At 41.4% G+C, this 24,389-nt stretch overlaps 1 protein-coding gene across 1 annotated transcript in view; it reads right to left on the reverse strand.

Moving 5' to 3' along the window:
* Positions 1-8,675: 8,675 nt before the first annotated feature.
* The window catches only part of LOC308313408 (scavenger receptor cysteine-rich domain-containing protein DMBT1-like), a gene marked incomplete at both ends in the record, with an annotated part of 28,928 nt that continues 13,214 nt past the window's right edge, over positions 8,676-24,389 (reverse strand). Inside the window, 6 exons of the mRNA XM_080760506.1 lie at positions 8,676-8,744; positions 18,406-18,521; positions 21,223-21,519; positions 21,602-21,907; positions 22,461-22,757; positions 23,137-23,454. Of these exons, the coding sequence (XP_080616632.1) occupies positions 8,676-8,744; positions 18,406-18,521; positions 21,223-21,519; positions 21,602-21,907; positions 22,461-22,757; positions 23,137-23,454 (1,403 nt within the window). The remainder of the gene's footprint in view (positions 8,745-18,405; positions 18,522-21,222; positions 21,520-21,601; positions 21,908-22,460; positions 22,758-23,136; positions 23,455-24,389) is intronic.

Below are 24,389 nucleotides of genomic sequence, written 5' to 3' on the forward strand. Positions count from 1 at the left end.
GACTCACCTGCTCAGGTAGGGACGTGTAGAGGGACCAGGAGAGCCAGGGCTGTGGCCTGAGTATTTTCTTTTTTACTACCCAGATTTAGAGGAATATCTCATTTTAAATGAACACTAGGAATCTAGAACAATTGTTTGTGCATTCCATTCACCCATTCACACACACATTCACACACCGTACCGATGGCAGAGTTAAGGTCCCCACACACCGAGCACGTTATTCGGTTTTTTAGCTGCGTCTCTATCGATTTTCAGAAAAACACGGCCGGTGTGCAACCACCTTTAAGGGCTGTATTTTGTGTGTCTTAAATACCAGGTCTTATTCCCTAACTTGAGTAAACTAAAGACCTGGAGGCGTGGTCAATGCCATTTGGCTATTCTGAGTGGCCAAAGAGCATTGATCACGCCTCCAGGTCTTTAGTTTACTCAAGTTAGGGAATAAGACCTGGTACTTGAGACACGCAAAATACAGGCCGTGTCTAACCTACTTAGAACCTACACTAACTCTGGGGGAACACGGCATCGAACCGGCTACTCTACCGGCCACTCTACCGCTGACCCACTGCCCCTTTACTTACTCTGATTTAGGTTGATAGATATTTTTGGAACGTACCGGTGATGCTTTCTGTGTCCCCTGCAGGACAGACTGTGTGTAAGACTCGGCCACAGTTTTCACAAACTTATCCGGTATCCTATTGATCCGACTCAGAGTATGTGTAGCATCTTTTGTGTCGATTACTTAAAATGAAAGTAATGCATTTTCTAATTTAGCTTTTGTTTTTACTGCTTACTTTCATCTCTGTACAGATGTCAGGTTGGTGGAAGGAACCAGTAACTGTGCTGGAAAACTGGAGATGAAACTCCATGATGAGTGGAGACCAGTGGATGATTCTGACTGGACCCTGCAGTCATCATCTGTAGTTTGTAGACAACTAGGCTGTGGTTCTGCTGTTTCATCACTAAGACTGGTTGGTTCTACAAATCAACCTGTATGGTGGATAACATCTCCCTGTGTTGGCTCTGAGTCTTCACTGAAGGACTGTGGAACAAATGCGTCTTATACTTCAGCCCACAGACTGGAGGTGATCTGTTCAGGTAACTCCTGTTCAGGTGTCTGTCTGTCTGTCTGTCTGACCACACACCTCCCTTGCCACTGAGGGCTACACGTTCTTTACTTGTATTTACCTAAAGTATGAAATAAGGTACCACCAACAAAATGCTCACATATTAATAGGTTACCGAGTCCTGACCGTCCATTACAGAGACATGTTAGCAATTATGAATACACAAAAGTTAGTTATTACATTTAGACAACTCCTTACTTGTGCGCAGTGATGTTGGAAAATGTATTCTTGAATGATTTCAACTAAGATCCCCACTCTTAAAAAAATGGCATTTCAGAGATGAGCGGAGCAGTCCTGGAAAAGTGTAATGTTCTATGATTAAAATGATCTCTCTCTCTCTCTCTCTCTCTCTCTCTCTCTCTCTCTCCAGAGTCTGTGAGGTTGGTGAATGGGACCAGTGTGTGTTCAGGCCGAGTGGAGGTGAAGTCTAACCACTCGTGGGTCTCAGTGTGTGAAGATGACTTTGACCAGCAGGATGCAGAGGTGGTCTGTAGGGATCTTGGCTGCGGGGCTCCTTCAGTCCTCCAGGGGGCGCTCTATGGGGAAGTGAACGCTTCAATGTGGACCAAAGAGTTCCAGTGTGAAGGCAACGAATCTGCTCTCCTGGACTGTAGAACCTCAGACTCAACTAGAAACAACACATGCTCACCTGACAAGACTGTTGGACTCGCCTGCTCAGGTAATAATAATCATAACTAGAAAAGAACATTTCACATAATGTGACTGGTTTGTGGTCACCTGCAGCCTGGCATCATTCACTTCCCTGTGCAGTGAGTGAAATCTAGCTGCAGACACTGTCATGTCTGTGATTACTTTGATTCTGATGGGATGAGAAATCACATCCAATATAAGCATATGGTTGTGAATCACCAGGGTGGTAAAACTGGAGCTATTTAGGCTATTACCTTGTACTTCCTGCTGCCACCATAGTCCAATTGAATTGTGGAATTGGTCGAATTGAAGCAGTAATCTGGCACCGCACCACAAAGCACAAGGCACCACAAATATTTTATGCTTAGGGCACCCAAATGGCCTCCAGCGGCCCTGATTACCTCTATAGTAATGTCATCAAGGGAGACTTGTCCAATATTTCATATGTCATCCTGATTGGCTAAGATTGACCTCTACTATATTGTCGGTGGAGTCCTGTGCTCAGAGGAGCACACATTTCTAGTTTAAAACATGAAAATGACATTGCTAGCCTGAGATAAAACAGTAAAATACCAACTATACTTGTAATTCGCATTCCTTTTTAACAATGAAAGTAATAGTAGTTTATTTTCTTTTTTGCCACTGTACAGAGCCTGGTGACGTCATGTTGGAGGGAGGAACCAGTAACTGTTCTGGTATCCTGAAGGTGAAACACCAGGAAGAGTGGAGACCAGCGGGTTCTATTTATGACTGGAACCTGAAGTCATCATCTGTAGTGTGTAGACAACTGAACTGTGGCTCTGCTGTTTCAACACAAAGGAGGTCTGATGCAACCGTTGAACCTGTGTGGAAGATTCCATGTGTTGGATCTCAATCTTCACTGAGGGAGTGTGGAGCAAAGGAGTCTCATAATTCCACTGAGAGACTGGAGGTGTTCTGTTCGGGTAAAACACATAAACAGTGACCTCCACTATTACAATAATGTGCACTCCACTTCACCTCCACAACTCCACTGCGTGTGTGCGTGCATGCGCGTGCGTGTTGAAACATGTTGCAATAATTGCCCTTAATAAGATACACGCACATTGACACCCCCCTTCTCTCCCTCCTCCCCCCCCCCCCCCCTCTCTCTCTCTCTCTCTCTCTCTCTCTCCAGAGTCTGTGAGGTTGGTGAATGGGACCAGTGTGTGTTCAGGTCGAGTGGAGGTGAAGTCTAACCAGTCGTGGGTCTCAGTGTGTGAAGATGACTTTGACCAGCAGGATGCAGAGGTGGTCTGTAGGGATCTTGGCTGCGGGGCTCCTTCAGTCCTCCAGGGGGCGCTCTATGGAGGCCTGAATGCTTCGATGTGGACCAAAGAGTTCCAGTGTGAAGGCAACGAGTCTGCTCTCCTAGACTGTAGAACCTCAGACTCAACTAGAAACACCACCTGCTCACCTGACATGACTGTTGGACTCACCTGCTCAGGTATAATACTTTTAGTAATGTCAAACAATATGAGGAGGGAAAATTACCATCTATGCCGCCACAATTTGAGGACGAAATATCAGCAAAATTAACCATGTATGGCGCCGACATTGGCGATGTGGTTGGCCGTTGTGATTGGCTGGAAGCTGTGCCGTTATTCCCATTATGCGCTGTGATTGGCTGAGCATGGCATAACGGGTGTGCCACAGCCAGGGACACCCGTTAAATTGCAGATATTCCGTGCTCAAACTTTGAGTTTTGAGTTTGACGTTTGGTCAATTCCGTTACAAGAAGTCACCCGTTTGCCGTCTTGGGAGTGACAGCTCACCATGTGTTAGTGTTAGACAGTGTTAGGAATAGATCCCCACCATCTGTTAACAGAACGGGTGCATGCTTTTGGTTAGACATACCATTGGTCTGATATCTCAAACCCTCACCCTAACCTCCCACGGGGCAGCACACCTAAACCTAACCTTAACCCTCTCCCAAACCTTAACCCCTCACCAACTTTAATCCGGTCGTCTTAACGCACCCCTCACCAACGCACCCCTCACCAACCTTAATCTAGTCGGCGCTTTTGAGGAACTTAATGCAAGTGGATGGAAGGAGAACTCAGAGAGACTGCCATCTCTATTCATATATCCTCTAAGGTCCCAACAGAACACCACCATCCATTAACCTGGAGTGGGAGAACTGAACCCTTTCGGCTCACAAGGCATGTCTGCTCTAAATGGTTTGTAACGGTCTTGTCTCTGTGCAGAGCCTGATGACGTCAGGCTGGTGGGAGGAAGCAGTAACTGTAGTGGTGTACTGGAGATGCAACACCAGGGAGTCTGGAGAGCCGTGGATGGTCAGTCCGACTGGAACCTGAAGTCATCCTCTGTCGTGTGTAGGCAGATGGACTGTGGCTCTGACGTTTCAACACAAAGGAGTCCTGCTTCAACGGTTCAACCTGTGTGGTGGATCACAGCTGACTGTGTTGGAACCGAGGATTCACTGAGGGAGTGTGGAATGACACTGTCTGAGAATTCCACTGTCACATTGGAGGTGATCTGTTCAGGTAACACAAACAGTGACGTCCGTCTACTTGCCTACTCACTTAACCTACCTATCTACAGCATAGAAACAGGATGTTTCTCTTTCTGAATGAATTTAAAATAAAATAAATTGCATCGTCTAATTTCAGCAAAAGCCATACAGAAGCCATACAATATGTTGGATCTCTAATCTTGGTTCCATCTCATTGGCTACTCTATACTGTAAATGTAAATATCTGCTGTACTATAATTCAATCACTCGTGTCTTGTTACAGATCTTCTGTTTAAGCCAAACATCAGCGTCTTCCCCACTCTAAACGGGGTTTCTGAGGGCCAGCAGCAGGGGCAGCAGGTGTTGGAAGGTTCCAACTTCAGCATCAGCTGCTCCATCCTGCCACAGTACCCAGACGGCTCCTTCCACCTCACCTTCACTGGAGCCAACAGCACACACAACCACGCCCAGCCAGCTGTCAATCACTCTGCCAACTTCCTGTTCTTCGAAGCAGGCCCCGGCCACCAAGGGAATTACAGCTGTGCTTATCACGTCAACGTTGTTATAAATCACACCAACGTGTTTTCTCACAATGTCTCCTCTGAGAGCGACATCCTCTCTCTCACCGTCGTCACAGGTAACCTGAATGAAATTACCTTTAAACCATTCTGGGCGGGAACCCCTTTTGGTGTTTTAAGCGTTAATGTTATCCTTTAGCTGTTGAAAAATAGCAGACCTACAAGCTTGTAGCGCGTCACAGAGCTTGCAGGTCTGCTATTTTTGATGAATCTTGAAAATGATTATATATATTCTTTCAGAGTGAATGTTTTTAACTCAAATCTTTGCTTCTGGTGGCGGGGGGGGGGACACAACATATTTTGGGCCAAATACAGATAATTCTGGGGGTCCTTGACATGAAAAAGGCTGAGCATCACTGACATAGAAACACAGGTTTTTCAGAAAACTGTTTAGAAAAATTTAGAAGCTTTTTTAAGAATCGGCCTTAGGTCTAAATGGGTTAAACTCACAATATGAATCTCTGTCAGGCATGATTCAATCAAACATGAAGGTTTATCAAATGTTCTTACATGATTTGATGATGTTTTATTTTTCACAGTCCCTCCTACAGTCCCTCTGACACCTGAGGACAACAGCAGCAAAGTGGTGGTGCTGCTGTTGGTGCTGCTGTTGATGCTGGTACCCGTCGCCCTCTATAGTCTCTGGAAGGTAATACAACTTTACACAACACAAGACTGAAATGTACATAAATGACAGTTAAACCAGAGTTCAAGTGTCTTCATACAAACAAACAATAGAGAGATAGGAGGGTTCTCAGCCAGATGTGATTCAGTGACTTAACGTTGGGTGTTTCTGTGTTTCTCCAGGCCAGCAGAAGACATAATGCAGGAGTGTGGGACACTGCCACGGTTCATTATAATGTCGGAAATGAGAACATTGATATCGAGAATTATAATGTTGTTGGTTCTGATTCTGAATCTGACCTCGAGTATGAAGTGATAGATGAACAAGTAGTTATTGGATCTGGCCCCATTGAAGAGGCAGAAGACTCAGACTATGAAGAGATAGATCAACAAGTAGTTGTTGAAGCTGCTGGACCCAGTGAGGAGACAGAATACCACCAGTATGAAGAGATAGATCAACAAGGAATTGTTGAAGCTGGACCCAGTACTGAGACAGGAGTCCAGGCCCCATAGACACTTGAGACGCTCGGGTGGCACAGTAAAGTAGCTGTGCCCACCATTGTGGAGTCTAGGGGGTTCGAATCCACCTCATCTGGCTTTGTCGAACACATTTGGCCCATGTTCGGGGTAGAGAAGCCGGGCGGGGAGGGTGATATATATATATATATATAGTCACTGCACATAATCCTACAGAATATTCCTTCCTGTCAGCTGGGAGTGTTGGGTGAGACGAGTAAAGGCTCATACATAGTCTGGATTTTCGGTGGTTAGGTGACCACCGAACTACAAACCACCGCCACCGCTCCAGCCCTTCTCTCTGTTTTTACTCACCACCGCTCAACGTTATTTCAGCTCCGGTGGTCAGCTCACCACCGAAAATCCAGACTATATGAATAGGCCTTAAGATGAAGGCTCTACATCCTCCCGGTATGATCTCCAGGTGAGCTTGTGACAATGTACAGAAATGTGTGTGGGGAGCAATACATTGGCATAATGAGTAAATTGGGGAGAAAAAGGGGCAAAAAAAGATTGACAGGAACAGACAGACAGAAGAACAAGTACTGTACTTTACCTGATGTTTGTGGTTGTAAATAGAAATTGGGGATAAAAAGGTGCAAAAAAAAAGAAAAAAAGAAAAAGAAAAAAAGATTGACAGGAACAGACAGACAGAACAACAAGTACTGTACTTTACCTGGTGTTTGTGGTTGTAAATAGAAATTGGGGATAAAAAGGTGCAAAAGAAAGAAAAAAAAGAAAGAAAAAAAAAGATTGACAGCTAGGAACAGACAGACAGAAGAACAAGTACTGTACTTTACCTGGTGTTTGTGGTTGTAAATAGCAATTGGGGATAAAAAGGTGCAAAAGAAATAAAAAAAATAAAGAAAAAAAAGATTGACAGGAACAGACAGACAGAAGAAAAAGTATTGTACTTTACCTGGTGTTTGTGGTTGTAAATAGCAATTGGGGATAAAAAGGTGCAAAAGAAATAAAAAAAATAAAGAAAAAAAAGATTGACAGGAACAGACAGACAGAAGAACAAGTACTGTACTTTACCTGGTGTTTGTGGTTGTAAATAGAAATAATTCCTCCCAGTCCACACAGACCAAAGCTAAACGAGGACAGACAGAAGATGTGATTTTGAAATGGAAGCCTTATTGCATTTTTATTTAGCTTGTTATGGGGGCCTGGTTATGGTAAATCAATTCATTTAATGTCACGGTCAGTCATCCATGCTGGTGCTGTATATTACTACAAATATTAGCCGTCCCAAACGTCAGGCTCAACCGCCGCCTATCCAGTCAGGATGCTCTCTGTGGTTCCTCTGTAGAAGATTATGGAAACATGCCCCGAGAATTAATATCCCAAGCAGGCAACAGCAACACGTAAATAGTTTTGTAGGAGAATTAAAATAGTCAACTTGATGAAGGGCTATACAATTGTTACTTTTACATATTTTATGCGATTAGGGTATTAATAAAATTATGAATAATCTTGCATTGTCATTCAAGCTATTGTGTAATCCCTCCATTTTATGATATGAGTTTTGTTTATGTATATTTTTTTACAGAACAGTGTTTGTTATGAGCAGTAAGCCATAGTGTAAACAGGTTATTGTTCCTTTGCATAGGCTCAACTTATGTAACTTAGATAGCATTTTATGTAGACAACATACAGTAGCACTCTATTTGCTTACGTATGATTCATGATAACAATTTTTATGTATGTGATATATTACCATGTTTTTGTACTTTGATTTTTTTTTTAAGATTTAAAGATTTTTTTTTTAAATCACAGTTAAGCAACTTTACTTTGTATTGAATCCTTTTCTTTGTGTTACTTATCTCTATTGTTGGATGAACACCTCATTGAAGTTGGTATACTGTACATATAGTCCATTATGAAGGCATGAAACCCATTCAAAGCGCATTGGAACTGAATGCACCTTCATTACTGTAAAGTCGACGGTTGTCACTTAACTATTCATACGGTTTTAAACAGTTGAATTGATGAGATAATGTAATGTTTGTTTCTTTGTGCCTTTTGAAATAAAGACAAAAGTCCTGAAAATGAAGAATGTTCTCTCCACAATGTGTTGTTTGTAGTAGAGGAAACTCCCATCGGTTACCATGAACACAAACGCATCCAACAGCAGCAGCAGAAGACAAGCTGCTACGGTAACTAAACTGACATTTTAACATAGGTTAAATACTTTATTTAAAAAAAAGAAAACCAACGTGGATTAATACACACACTAACCCTTTTCAAGAGGGATTTGGCCATGAAAGAGCCTCGTCAAACACATTTTCATTCAAAGCAACACGGAAACAATGAATGCAGAGTGAAGACATCACAATAGCGCACACGTTACACCAGAGCAAAGAACGATGAAGAATCAGAAATAATCATAATACTCAACTCTCCATCATCTTCAGGGGGGTTCCTGCAGGCACTGCATGAGGCCAGGGCCACTGGAAAATATATGCAAAACATGTGTTCATTCTAACTGAATGCATTTTGTTCTCAGTCTTCTGGACTATATCTCATACTATATATATGGGCTATTAGTATTTATGTACGTGTATGTACGTGTATGTAACATAGGCCTACACATGATAAATAGCTACTACATAGGATACTAACATACAGTATGTTAGTAGCCTATGTGTGGGCATGTACAGTCCTACAAGTGTGTGTAAGACTCGATCACCTTGTGGTTTTCTGGTTCTCTTTTATGTAGATCAGCAGGGTCACCACTGTCACTGCAAACACAATCTGAGAACCCATCGTCAAAAAACAAAGGAAAAACAGCGCCCTCTTTGCCAGTCAACAGTCTGTGAGAGACTGCTGCTAACATGACAGCTAAAACTGATCATGAGCAAACCTAGAAGTGTGTTACATGAGCATCCCCTGGTGGACAAACTTGTAAACAGCATGACATGCAGTATAATGGCATAATGGACTGTGAACAGACAACCACTGCAGTGGAGCAGTGGTTCTCAAAGTGGGGACAGGGGACCCCCAGGGGTCCTTGAGGGAGTTCCAGTGGTCCCCAGCTAAATGATGGACCCTAACGGGTCTATTTGGTTCCATTTGTACACTCTCAGAGTTAAATTAACATAGATTTTAAGGTATAAATTGGGGATAGAAATGCCATTAAATGGGGGTCCGTAGACTAATATGCATGTCAAACTGGGGGTCATTAAAATTAAACTGGTTTTGCTAGAGCTGTAAAAGTCTTCTCTTATGGGGGTCCCTGGCATATGTTTTCAAATGGGGGTCCGCGGGCTAATTAGTGTCAATTTGGGGGTCCTTGTCATGACAAAGTTTGGGAACCCCTGCTGTGGAGAGGGTTCAAGTGGATAATGTGTGTGTGCTCGTCTGCAGACACCACATTTAGTTTTAGTCACCCGGAATGTTGTAGTTTTAGTCGACTAAATATCATAAGATTTTAGTCCACTAAATCTATAGTTTATTCGACTAAAATGTATGCCGTCGTATGGCTGATTTTACACTGGAAATAGCCGATCTGCTTTTTTCAGCATGCAACCAAGTGTAAAATGACTTATACTGGATCTCTTGTCCACTAGTCACTTCCTAACATTTTAGTCTAGTTTTTATTTGTATTACTTAGTCTTAGTTTTAGTCGTCGTAGCTTAGTTTTCATTTAGTTTCCGTCAGTGAAAAAAGGTAGTCGATGATCATTTATCGTCATAGTTTTAGTCGATGAAATCAACACTGCTGACAACGCATTGCGAGCTTGTACATCTGCTGTTTTCACTAGTTTGAGCCCCATCCAGCGAGACATCAAATTTCTCTCTTCGGTCTCAAGCTAAACATTTTTTGGGGACGACTGATCTTGATGAAACTACATTTGACAGCGAGACAATACCATTGTCTCTGCAGCTGACTTGACACCCATTGTGGCTTCTATATTCTATAGTATGTGATCTCTTGCCTTAATTATTATCATTATCCCAGCATACCTTTACATAATAGTGTACATTAGGGGTTAATTTAGCGACAATGGTGTATTGCATTGTAGTCGCGATGCTCTGTTGGAGAATCAGCTATTTGTATTAATTATAAATATTTATTAAACCATGAGCCATTACTGTCTCCAGTGCCTGTTATGTACAGTATATGACGTCATTCAATTTGCCTTTGAATCTTTGCTTTTGAATGCCAAATGTTGTATTCCATTTCAGCTTGTAGTTTCTACAGTATGCGTAGGCCCTATACTGTAGGCAATGACTATAGCAAAAGGATACAATCAAAGCTTTATTAAGTACCATCTTAATCTGCAAGTAACCCAAATGCTTCAATATCAGCCATACTATCTGATTGACCTTGGCCTGTAGAGTTGTCTTTCCCCATGCTAGTTGTATCATGTCTCACACTAATTAGGGGTGTAACGATACATTTTCACAGCGATACGATACGCATCACGATACATGGTTGACGATACGATACATGGACGATATTGGTTCATTATGGCGAGACGATACGATTCAATGATTTAAAATCGATACAGTAACTAATTAGCAAATACCTTAGCACAGGTTTCTTAGGGGAAAGATTTATTATTCTGGATATAAATAATTAAACAATGATTCTCTGGCAAAAAATTGACGTTGTATTTGAACACGTGGACAAACCCACGCCTTGACATGAACACAGAGAATACACACATTTATCGATAGACCAAGTAGCGATATGGAATGGAAAAGTATAATTAAACCCATCTTTTTTCTTTTTCTTCTTAAAATTGCTAAATACAATGCACAAATACTTAGTATTGACACAATTGTATTATACACATTGCAAAACGATTCGATACCGATTATTTCCATTGCAAAACGATACGATACAAAGTCAAACGATACGATATTTGCTGCCTCCTTTTCGATAATATTATACTAATGATTGCACTCTGTACAGCATCTTGTAAGTATTTGTGTCCTTGTATTGTATCTCTTACGTGGACATAAATAAATGATTAAAATGTGTGTGTGTGTGTGTGTGTGTGTGTGTGTGTGTGTGTGTGTGTGTACCCCATATGCCTTATAGTGATGATTTGATTGGCTGAGCCATGGAATTGAGGATAAAAATCACCCCCGTGTGAAGTGAGGGGCACTAATATAAGTCTAACTCATGTTCAATATCATCAAACGGTGACAGAAACAGAAATACATTCCCATCACTCGATCGCATTGCACCCATCACAGTACATTTTACTCACCCAAGATATCATCAATAGCCAATGAGGGCACATTATAGTATACCCCCCCCCCCCCCCCCCCTGACAATACAACGACTCAGACTTAATACAATCAGGTATAATTTACGTATATTGATCAGGTGATGTAATGGTGATGTTGAGGGGAACCCTCAAAAATCACACCCGGGCCGTGTGAAGTGAGCTAGGGGCGCTAATATATTAAAGTCTAACTCCTGTTGCTTTGAATAGGTGATGTAATGGTGATGTAAAACAAACGGTGTCAAAACAAACATCAAATTCTCTTTATTGTTAATGGCATTTAATGTCTGTGTGGAGGGACAAAATGAAGTACATTTTCCCTTCATTGTCAATGGCGTTTTTAAAACCAACATTGAACTAAAAACAAACTAGCGCCCCTCAAAAGGTGAGGACAGAAGACATTTGTGATTGGCCGGAATGTGATGATGTCGTGATGATAATATGATAATAAGTATGATGATAATAAGTATCTGACCCATTGTCACAATACTAGAGGGACAACAAGCATCTGGTACCATTCACTTATAAAACAAACATGGGTGAATTCTCCTTCTACAGCACTGGACCCCAAGCTTCCCTCAACAAAACTGGCTTCCTTTAAAACAGTGAAGCACTGAGAAAACTGTTGCGCCTTTCTTCGTCCTTTTTTCCCCAAACTTGACTACGGTAGCGGTGGTCTCAAAAAGGGAAACTTTGACAGAAAAAGACTCGCTCACCGTATAAAAAATAGAAGTAAAACTCCTTAGACTGAGACTTAAGAAAATATTTTTTCTTTTATTTGATCATGCTCATAAAGGGCTCTGTGCTCAAACTCAAAGTGCAATTAAAAAGCAAACGTTTCGGTCCTAAGACCTGATATAGCACTGACGAAGGTCTTAGGACCGAAACGTTGGTTTTTAATTGCACTTTGAGCACAGAGCACTTTCTTAAGTCTCAGTCTAAGGAGTTTTACTTCTATTTTTTATACGTGAGTGAGTCTTTTTCTGTCAAAGTTTCCTTTAAAACAGGCCTGAAAATCCACCTTTCAGTATAGTCACCACTGCCCTCTTTACACCACTCTTCTTTTTTCTTCCACTTTTATTTTGTGATGATTTTGAAATTTGTTGTTATTTTTATGTTATGTCATGCTTGAATGGCAACAAGACTGCAAGGATTATTTTTTTGGTCACTGTTTACATTTCTGTCCAAGTATTAATCAATGTTTCTATCGTCCAACAAATCGCTCTGAAAGTGATCCAAACAAATGAATGTGCTCTCTCTCTCTCTCTCTCTCTCTCTCTCTCTCTCTCTCTCTCTCTCTCTCTCTCTCTCTCTCTCTCTGTGTGTGTGTGTGTGTGTGTGTGTGTGTGTGTGTGTGTATATATATATATATATATGTATGTGCGCAGTAGACCGGGGTTCAAATCTGGGGTAGAACAGGATGTGACCTTTGTTGCTCCATTGCCATGAAGCTCAACTGGATGAGTGCTTTGTCCAGGAAATCTCTGGCCAAGAACCTTGAGTTCTCCCAGCTGCTGGATCCAGAGTATTCATCCTCTTCCTTTCTGGTAAGCCCCAGCAGTAGGAGGCTATATACTCACCACAATGTTTACGTTCAGATTCATTACAACATATACATGTGTTGACATTCTGTTCTTCTCAGTTTCTATATAAATACTTTAAATAATTTCATATCCATATCCATATCCATATCCACTTATATAATATAATAATGCGATTATAATAATGCGTTCTTCGATTTTTCAAAAATAGCAGACCTACAAGCTCGTAGCGCGCCACTCGGTGGCGCGCTATGAGCTTGTAGATCTGCTATTTTTCAATAGCTAAAGCATAACATGATGCTAACACCAAAATGGGTTCCCGTTCAGAATGGGTTAATATCAATCATATTATCAATTCATCATTGGAGTTTTGCATTGTTCCTGATGATTTGAAAATAGCTTGAGTATAAAACTAAGAGCAAATGAGAGAGTCCTCAGTGTCCGTCCTTATTATTTCCAAGGTGTTCACAAGCAGGTAAATGACTGGAACAACATTTACTTTATTGTTTTATTTTGCTTGTATTATTTGTTTCTTTCCTGTGTGTAATTGTATAGGCTACTGTTCAGGCTTAAAGGGTAATTTTTTGAGGTTTGGGTTGTGTAGTTACTTTGCCATGATGCAACTCCAAATGTGGACAGTCAAGAAATAAAAAATAGCTCTGTGATATATTGGGTCTTGCTGACATTCCAAGAACTGACAATGCAGCCAGACCTTTAGAGGGCAGCAACGTACCATCTTGGGGCTGTGGGTTACAGCTCAGAGTGTACTGGGATACCCGGATATTGTTGTCTTTGTTATGATGATGCGATCCATGAAGCATGTTGATGCCAAGTCTAAAGTAAAGTAGGCTACAGATTGCCAACAACTGTGTGATTCTTTCAGCGACTATATAACAAGCTCTCAAAGTCACTCTTTTAGTACGTGAACAAACACAAACAATGTTGATTCAGACAATATAGAGCATCACCAAAACTCATGTGGTTTTATTTTTTCATAAAAATGTTATCTTCCTGTTGATTTGTCCATTTTATTGGGAAGAAAACCCGGACTGGATCCGGATCCAGATCTTCAAATAGTAAAATCAACAGGAATCTAACATTTTTATGAAAAAATAAAACCACATGAGTTTTGGTGATGCTCTATATTGTCCGAATCAATTTGTTTACGTACTAAAAGAGTGACTTTGAGAGCTGTTTTAGCAACAATGTAAGTCAATGAGGAGCATATTTTGAATTATCAATTTCTAATCACTGGAGCAGTATTTTTTTATTTCTTGTCCACATTTGGAGTTGCATCATGGCAAAGTAACTACACAATCCAAACCTCAAAAAAAGGTCTTACCCTTTAAGGTCTGGATGAAGTGTATTATTTTAAATTGGCCTCATGGTGGCCCTATATAACAGGCTGCTGCATCTCTGAGTGAAATATTGCACTTTTGGCTCCAACAATTTTTTTTAAACTTTATTTTGCTGATTTTGAATATTAGTACAAAACATACATTAACCACTTAAGCCCTATTAGGCTATTTGAAAGTAGACGATCTACAAGCTCACAACATTACGTTGAATCGTCACACATTCATCAATGTAATTTATGTAGGCCTACCTTCCAACACAGTGTTGTTGTTGTTTTTTTATGGTGCCCAAGTTTGTAAGCACTTCCTGGACATGAAGTGCTGCAGCTGTTTCAATAGATCTACACACACAAAAAGGAATGGTTCTTAAATGGTTCTTTAAAAGGCTATATGCCTGGCTCCACAATTAAGAACCATCACTTGTGAGCTTATAGATCTACAATTTTAGATAAAGAGATTTATTGTAGTAGTGGACATATACAGTAGCAACATGTATTAATTAATACATTTATCTATTTATTTGTTTATTTTAAATATATATGTCCTTTTTTGGAGAAGGGGTGTAAAGCGTCAAATTATTACAATAGAGAAACAATCTACCGAAAACATGTCAGATCTTTTTGTTTGTGTACAGTACTGTGTGTGTGTGTGTGTGTGTGGGTGGGTGTGTGTGTGGGTGGGTGTGTGTGTGACCTCCTTTTTAGACATGTGTGATTTCTCAGAAGAGCTGTGTGTCTTAGTAACATTACTCATTAACCTGCTGTGATGATCTGACAAAAGTCCACAGCCTTGATGTGTTAGGCTGATGTTAGGTTCTTAGTTTACTTAATTCTGATACATGACTATTTCTGATGCATTTTGTGTTGTTCTTGCTTACTGTAAATTGTTCTGGTCTGGTCTTACATTTATCATAAAATGGAGCAATTCTTGCATAACCAAACTGGGAAGAGATAATCTGCTAACAATTAAGGGAAGAAGCCACACTAGTTAAAAAATATTTCAGTCAGACAACTCACAAATAGAGTTAACCAATATTTAATATAGAATGAGAATACAAGTGTGCATATAATATTTTATCTTGTCACAATCAAACAGCATCGTTAAACATTAAGAGCAGGGAGATAGATATAAAACCCCCCATGGGGAACATAAATAACAGAGCCCACCGGTCACATAACAGCAACCAGGAACCATAAGCTCAAGGAAGGCAGGAAGAGCATGCAGTCTAGTGAGCTTAAGTAGCCCGCCCAATTGGTCAGCTGACTGCCACATCAGCGAATGACATGTGGGTCTTGCACACACTGAATACACCCACATAGTTTTTTTTTAATATTGATTGATTGATAATTGTATTAGACAATAAGATGCAAAAACAGTACAGGGTACAGTCAAGCACAGCATTGGTCCAAAAGGATCCAGCACCGAAGAAAGACCTTGCAGTCTTGTTTCCATTCGGGTCCCATGCATTCATTCACAATGACAACAGTGACAACGAACAATATGTTTCTCAAACACACTAAATCTATATGTACAGGTTGGAATAGAAATACGTTAATAAAACATAAAGGGGGGGGGGGGGGGGGGGAGCCAATGCAGCATGTAACAGCATAGTAATGCAGCATCCCTTGACTATATGAATGCGCCCTTCTTGCGCACGGCATGAACCCCCTCGAGTATATCTGACTGAACTATAACTCCGCAAGTTACGCATTATCATTTAATGGTCTGCCACTTTAGATGTGTCAATACATCTTAATACATACAATGTATTTAGCGCTTTTCAAGGTACTCAAAGTCGCTTAAATCTTGATAGTGGAGTCCTCTGCCCTCCGCCCCCATGCACCCCTCCGTTCTATGTAAATATATGATTGTTCTGAGCTTTATCCCAATATACAAAAACAGCACCAAACTAATATAAGTGGGAAAGGTGGCACTCCAGAAATAATGAGTGCACGACATGCAGGCTCGGGTGCCAATGCGTTTCGGCCTCAGCCTTCCTCAGAGTGGAAAATAAAAAGTGATTATCAGCTTTATCACAATATGTTTCGTATCAGTCATTGTATTTGTATTGTATATGTATTCCTGATCAGTGGCGTGCACAGACATTTAGAGGGGCAGGTGTGCTCAAGTGAAAAAAAGGGCACCTAGTGCAGCGCATTTTCGGGCGGGAACCCATTTTGGTGCTTTAGCTATTGAAAAATAGCAGATCTACAAGCTCATAGCGCACCACCGAGTGGCGCGCTACGAGCTTGTAGGTCTGCTATTTTTTTTATCGAAGAACCACTGACATAGAAACATAGCTTTAGATTGTGGGGGCCTAAATAATATAGTAGAAGCGTTTTTTATCAATATTTGATCAATGTCACCATGGTCCACACACTACAAATTAAGATTTTGTTTTTTAAGAGCACATTGCCGAAAGGGCAGGGGGTGCTCTAGCACCCCCTAGTGTCTATCTGTGCACGCCACTATTCCTGATTCATTGAGTACAATGGACCACAATGTAAACAAGCCCGTGGCTATATGCCTTTAGCATAACCTTTGACCTTTGCACTGTATCTATCTGTAGCAATTGTATTCTTGTATAGCACATTTCAACAGCAAGCCATTTCAATGTGCTTTACGCAAAAAAAATCAAGCAAAGAAAACGCAATTATACAATGGTATTATAGGATGCAATAAAACAAAAATAAGTACAAATAACAAATACGATTACAGTGCAGAAGAGAAAGAAATAACTCAATCGATGGCAGCGCAGATGACCTGAGAGATCGGGATGGTTTATACTTTTGCAGATCAGAAATGTATTTTGGCCCTAAACCATTGAAAACTTTATAGACAGGAGCTAATTCTATTTCTATAACTGGAGTGATATGCTTCACTTTATTGATATTAGTAGAAAGATTCGAGCAGCAATGTTCTGAATCAACTGCAGTGGTCGGATAGGTCTTGTAAACAGACCTGCAGGTCGACAGTAGTGAAGTCTTCAGTAGTGAAGATGAATGTTTTTCTAGATCCTACTCAGACCTAACCTGTGATATAGCCTATTTATGACGTGATAGGAAACTAACTATAGGCTGATAGTAAGGAATGTACACATACAGTATCAGAAAGCCCCTGAAAAAATGTAATCGATATGGTAAATGGTGCATTGATATAGCGCCTTTATCCAAGGCGCTTTACAAAGATGCATTACATTCAACCATTCACACACCGATGCCGGAGGAAACCATGCAAGGCACCAACCTGTACATCGGGAGCAATTAGGGGTCCAGAGTCTTGCTCAAGGACACTTCGACACTAACTCTGGGGGAGCCCGGGTTCGAACTGGGAACCTTGCGGTTCGCCATCCAGTCACTCTACCCTTGAGCCACTGGCGCCCATGTAGGCTACGTTGTTATTGTCCGCCACTGATTAGTGATTTACATGATGACATAAGATGAACTTCTTCTGCTTCCTGTTCCAGACTGTTAAAGGAAACCATCTCAGCAGTCATCTCTCCTACACTCTGCCCTCTGGAGGCCTGGAGAAACACAGCAGCACAGCAATGTTTTACTTATAGCAGTGGTTCTCAAACAGAGGGGGTCCCCAAATTATTATTATTATTATTATTATTTTGGGGATGGGGGTGATTAGATTAATGTGCAACATTGTTTTTTTCACTCAACAGTAAACAACTGTGTATACAGGGTATCTGCACATTTCTAAAGTTAAAATGTAATTACTTTTAAAGGACCACTTCACCACTTTTCAACCTATCTTCATAATAGGTCCTCACTAATAATCACGATAAAATGGCACGATTCTTTTCTACTCTACTAGTCTACTAGTCTGTGTCTCACAGGAGGGCTGTGGGCAGTTTAGAAACCGTTTTTTTTAAACAAGATTTTCTTACAAAAATGTTTAGATTTTCATCATCGTGAGAACAATGGCTTCCATTTTCGCATTGCAACTTTTCAGGACTAGAAAGCCTGCCGTTTCTATTAGCTTGGATTCCCCATTGATGATGTCACTGGAAGATGGTTTGTGAACTGCCCACGGCCCTCCTATGAGGCACAGACCAAGTAGATTTTTTTTAAAATAAAACCTAGTATATGAAGATAGGTTTTCATTACCAAATTGGCAAATATAATGTAAGAAAGAGGCAAACATTGTGAAAACAGCGGATCTACAAGTTCAAATATCATTATTTGGGGCATCCCCAGTTCAAATATCATTATTTGGGGGCATCTCCAGTTCAAATATGATTATTTTGGGTGGATGAATAGTGAATGCTGTACCTTCCTATTGACCCTGAGACGATAGAGGATGATGATGATGATGATGATGATGAAGAGCATGGCCAGAAGCACCACTGTGACTGTAGTTGTGATAACGTTTGACGTCACATGAGCGGCTGTGAGATTTAAAAACAGCATGTCACTTTTGTACTAAAAAAAAATAGAAAATCTGTCAAAAAAAAACAAAAAAACTACAGATCTACAAGCAAATACTGTAGGACATATAAGTAAATTAAAGTACAGTACTTGAGTAAATGCAGTTGGATATTCTACACCACATAGATGAGAGGCATTATTCGGCTACTAGTATTTGTGTTTTGAAAGGCAGTGACTGTTAAAGACGGTGCCGTGATTCCTCCCCCTAAATTCATCAGGTAGGCTATTATGATTTTACCAGGAGGAAGATGTTTTTTTAATAATGTATACAGCAAGTGTTAAAACTATGTTTTTATGTGGCCAGACCCACCAGTTAGTTAAAGTCAGGGTGCAATGGCTTTTTTCGGTAATTTGATATTTAAGTTTCAGTCTGAAACCGAAGCCTGTGTCTTTCTGTACCAATTAACCCATTCTGACCGTGAACCCGTTTTGGTGTCAGCATCATGTTATGCTTTAGCTATTGAAAAATAGCAGATCTACAAGCTCATAGCGCGCCACCGAGTGGCGCGCTACGAGCTTGTAGGTCTGCTATTTTTGAAAAATCGAAGAGCGACTGACATTTTTTTAGAATCTGATCTCAGGTCAGAATGGGTTCATCAGACCAAGTGTGTGTCCAGTGGAAACCTCGTATGAATCTGATCTCAGGTCAGAATGGGTTAAGAGAGTCGCATGATAATGGGACGTAAGTCCGCTACATCTGTGGCGTGTGGGACTACCTTTTTTCGCGGAAGGTGGGACTTGATGGGCACTGAGGGGGCGCTTGTTTTACAGGTTAGGGTTAGGGTTAAGGTTAGGCATAGGTTTTGTGAGGTTAGGTTTAAGCGTAGTTTTTGTGAGGTCACGGTTAGGTTTAGGCATAGTTTTGGTGAGGTTATGGTTAGGTTTAGGCATAGTTTTTGTGAGGTTATATAACCCTACGCTGAAAAACAAGTGCCCCATCAGCAGCCATCAGGTACCACCGTCCGCAAGAAAATATACATGTTTGAGTGGTGCAACCACTCCTACAACCAGCAATGTCCGTGCGTATCTATATGTATCAGTGGTCTGTCATGAACACGAGTATGTAACTTATTAGTACAGAAACAGAGAGAGGGATAGTGATGTGCCTACTGCCTGCTAATGAGAGAGAGAGAGAGAGAGAGAGAGAGAGAGAGAGAGAGAGGGAGAGGTGGGGGGGGGGGATTGAATTGCACCACTCAGTTCACACGGGTGTGATGTTTAAGTCATTCAAATTGGACTTGTGTCTATGGACTTTTGATATCAAAATACACAAAATGTAAATGTTCTCATTGTTTTGGCATCTGTTGTTAGGTGTATATGCCCATATGATGACCACACATATTATGCTCTAAACGTTAGAGCATATCGCCTCTATTAAACAGTGGCAGTGCATTTGTCTTATATGTTAACGCCAGTGGCCCAGTGCCGCAATTCCAAAGCCCCCTCAGGTACATATTTAGACTATTTTCAGCAATGGTATAATATTTCTTTCAGTGTGTAGATCTTGTTGAGCTGGTCATTTTGAAAGTAGCTCTCAAGTCAAAAAGTGTCTTTAAAGATGGAGTGCCGTGATTTTTTTCCCACCCTAAAACATGATCATCAGGTCGTATTGATATATAAGGAGGAAGATTTATTTTCAAAAAAGTGTACAGTATTTGTTAAATTGTCGTTTTTATGTGGGCACGCCCGCACCAGTTCATTAAGTATGCCTGGTTTGCCTGGTGGGTGGTGATGGGTGGTGATCCATCTGAACTGAAGCCGCACCCACAGCTGTAGTTGTATGATAAAGGGGGAGGGGTAAGGGGAGGGGCTGATAGTGTGATGTCACTATATTACTGTTTTATTTTTCATTGGCACGTTTGACTGTCAAGGTTTCAGCCTCCAGGAAGATACCCTAAATACAAAGGGAAGACATCATTGCACATAACAACCACACCAAGGGGTCTAATGAAGTACCGTCACTTCTTAAACACAAGAAAAATTCACGGCACTCCTTCTTTAAGTATACCTGGTTTTCACCTAAGCACCACCCACCTGACCTGAAGCCGTGCCCACAGCTGTTGTTGTATGATAATAAGGAGAGGAGCTGATTTGAATGTGTCGTGCACTAAAGCGGTGTATTTCGATTAGGCATTTTGACTCAAAGGCTTTCAGCTTTCAGGAAGAAACCAAAAAAACACATGGATGGAAGACATCTTTTAAAAAGCCAACAAAGAAATGTTACATGTAATAATAGTGACAGTGTAATCGTGAAGTGATTACCACTTTACCACTAGTTTACCACTTGAACCATTGCATCCCAATTCTGATCACAATAGGTGAACATTAGGCAAAAAATAGGCAAACATTTGCTGAAATGCGTTTGCACAATGCGTCGTGTTGTGACCTTGTAGATCGCTTTTTCTGAATAGATTTGATCTAGGCAGTATAGTATAGACACCTGAGGGACTCCACTCAATAGTGATGTGCGAGACGCATATTTAGAACCCACACCTGGTAGTGTAGGTAGATAGGTAGGTAGGTAGGTAGGTAGGTAGGTAGATAGGTAGGTAGGTAGGTAGGTAGGTAGGTAGTTAGGTAGGTAGGTAGGTAGGTAGGTAGGTAGGTAGGTTGATTGATTAAATAATCAAAGTTTCATATAATTGTTCAAGATTTTGTTACCTGAACAGATCACTTCCAGTCTCTTAGTGGAAGTAAAAGACTGCTTTGTTCCACACTCCCTCACTGAAGACTCAGATCCAACACAGAATGCATTAATCAACCATACAGGTTCATGTGTAAAATCAGAAGTAATTTCTGTTGAAACAGGAGAGCCACAGTCCAGCTGTCTACATACTACAGATGATGACTTCTGGTTCCAGTAAGTACCATCTACTGGTCTCCAATCTCCCTGATATTTCATCTCCAGCCTCCCAGTACATTGACTGGTTCCTCCCACCAACCTGACATCATTCGGCTCTATAAAGAGACAAGAGTTTAAGCAGGGAAAATGTAATAATGTTTTCATTATAAAAAGACAAAAGTGTACTTTGTCTTTTACCTGAGCAGGTGAGGCCAACAGTCCTGTCAGGTGAACAGGTGTTTCTATTTGAGCCTGAAGATCCACAGTCAATGAGAGCAGACTCACTGCCTTCGCAATGGAACTCTTTGGGCCACATTGGAGCCTGAACATCCCCATAGAGCGCCCCCTGGAGGACCAAAGGAGCCCCACAGCCAAGCTCCCTACAGACCACCTCTGCATCCCGCTGGTCAAAGTCATCTTCACACACTGAGACCCACAACTGATTAGACTTTACCTCCACTCTGCCTGAACACAAACTTGTCCCATTCACCAACCGCACAAACTCTGACAAGAGAGAGAGAGAGAGAGAGAGATACCATGAGAGGGAGAGAGATCCATTTATTAAACCATTACAATGGTGATATTGTAAAATGTTATATAACAGCAGACGCAGATGTGCAGGCCTAAAGATGGTGCATCAATAGAACAGCTACAAGGTGTAGAACATGCATGCGCTAATTTAGCAACTATTTTCACGTGTGGGTCAGAAGTAATCTGAAATAAAGCATAAGTTAACCAACCTAACCGCAAACCCTAACCGCAACCCTACCGCAACCCTACCGCAAACCCTAACCGCAAACCCTAACCGCAAGCACGGCTCAACGCATGTCGGCAGCAACGGGTGATTTGCGCATGTCGGACTTTTGGTGTGTCGGATAAGATATCGCCAAGACCTCACTCTACAAAAGAGTTCCATCTGGTCAACACTTTCCACTCTTGTGACCAAGAACATTCTCAACCCTTACATAGATAGATAGATAGATAGATAGATAGATAGATAGATAGATAGATAGATAGGTAGATAGATAGATAGATAGATAGATAGATAGATAGATACCTGAACAGATCACCTTCAGTATGTCAGTGGAAGTAACAGACTTCTTTGACCCACATTCCATCGGTGAAGACTCGTCACATTTGGATGTAGTCCACCACACAGGTTGAGATGAAGGCGTAGAACTAGAAGTCCTTTCTGTTGAAAGAGCAGATCCACAGTCCAGCTGTCTACACACTACAGACGATGACTTCTGGCTCCAGTAAGACAAACCATCCACTGGTCTCCACTCTCCCTGGTGTTTCATCTGCAGTGTACCCGTACAGTGACTGGTTCCTCCCACCAACCTGACATCAGACTCTGTACACAGACAATCGAACAAGGGACAGACAGACAGACAGACAGACAGACAGACAGACAGACAGACAGACAGACAGACAGACAGACAACACTTGGATTTATGTGAACTTGGATCTCTAGTGCAAGTGCTGAAAATGTTACCACTTGAGCAAATAGAACCTGCCTGCTTGCTCTTGGGTCAAAATGTGTGTAAAACCAGAAACAGGATCATGTCAAGGGTCTTGTCAAACCTAGACACAGGATCTAAATGTCTCAATAGAAGAGCACCCTAATTGTATTCTATTTTGTGTTAACATTATCTATCATCATTGGACAAAATAACATTTTATTTACATAAATGTATAGCTTCAGTATAATTGTTAAATAAATGGTTTGTTACCTGAACAGATCACCTCAAGTCTATTAGTAGTGGAAGTAAGAGAATTCACATTGATGTTGCTATTAAGTCTTCCACACCACCTCAGTTTAGACTCGGATCCATCGCAGGAGGATGTAATCAACCACACAGGTTTATATGCAGAATCAGAAGTCCTTTGTGTTGAAACAGCAGTGCCACAGTCCAGCTGTCTACACAGTACAGATGCTGACTTCTGGGTCCAACTCTGATGATCAGCTGGTCTCCACTGACTCTGGTGTTTCGCCTCCAACATGCCAGTACAAGGACTGATTCCTCCCACCAACCGGACATCATCATGCTCTGTTAAACAGACAATGGAATAGGCCTATGCAGTGAAAATGTTACATGCATTTTTCTATTAAAGAGCTGGAGAGACGGGACCCTGTTACTGAACAAACACTGTGTGGCAATAATTACTATCAAAATAGAGAATTAACTTGTTAACTATTTGTGACCGCAGGATTTGCCTGAGGGGCTGCCATCGTGCCAGAGGAGAAAAACAGCATTTATTTTTAAATCCTAAATGTCTTCATACTGTAGCACAGGCAGACTCTTCACATACTACACAGCATGTCTGACTGGAATACATGTCAGAGCTGAAATGTAAATATGAAATATTAGAGTGTAATGTTAGAGTCCACAGAAGTGAACCTTTCAGGGTTGTTTTCTCAACTTTCTATATACTCAATTCATTGTACATGAAAAAAACCATTTCAGTTTTAATCTTGATGATTATGGATTCTCTGTGGGGTTCAGCTCAGGCCAGTTGGCTGGTCAGTTAAGCACAGTAATATCATGGTCAGTATACACCAATTACATGGAAGCATGTAATGCAGGAAGCATGCAATGCTTGCATCCGTCACGCTCTTCATGTATGCTGCTGCTGCACGCACACAACACACGGGGCACACGCCACACACAACACACACAACACACACAACACACGCCACACACAACACACGCCACACACAACACACGCCACACACAACACACGGGGCACACGCCACACACAACACACGCTGCACACGCCACACACAACACACGGGGCACACGCCACACACAACACACGGGGCACACGCCACACACAACACACAGGGCACACGCCACACACAACACACGGGGCACACGCCACACACAACACACGGGGCACACGCCATACACAGCACATGGGCGACGCGTGTTTTGCCACTACACACTGCCACCGCCCACTCCACAAAGTGTCAGCTCCACAAAGG

This window comes from Protomyctophum bolini, assembly GCF_963924005.1.
Source record: "Protomyctophum bolini genome assembly, chromosome: 3".
Lineage (NCBI taxonomy): Eukaryota > Metazoa > Chordata > Actinopteri > Myctophiformes > Myctophidae > Protomyctophum > Protomyctophum bolini.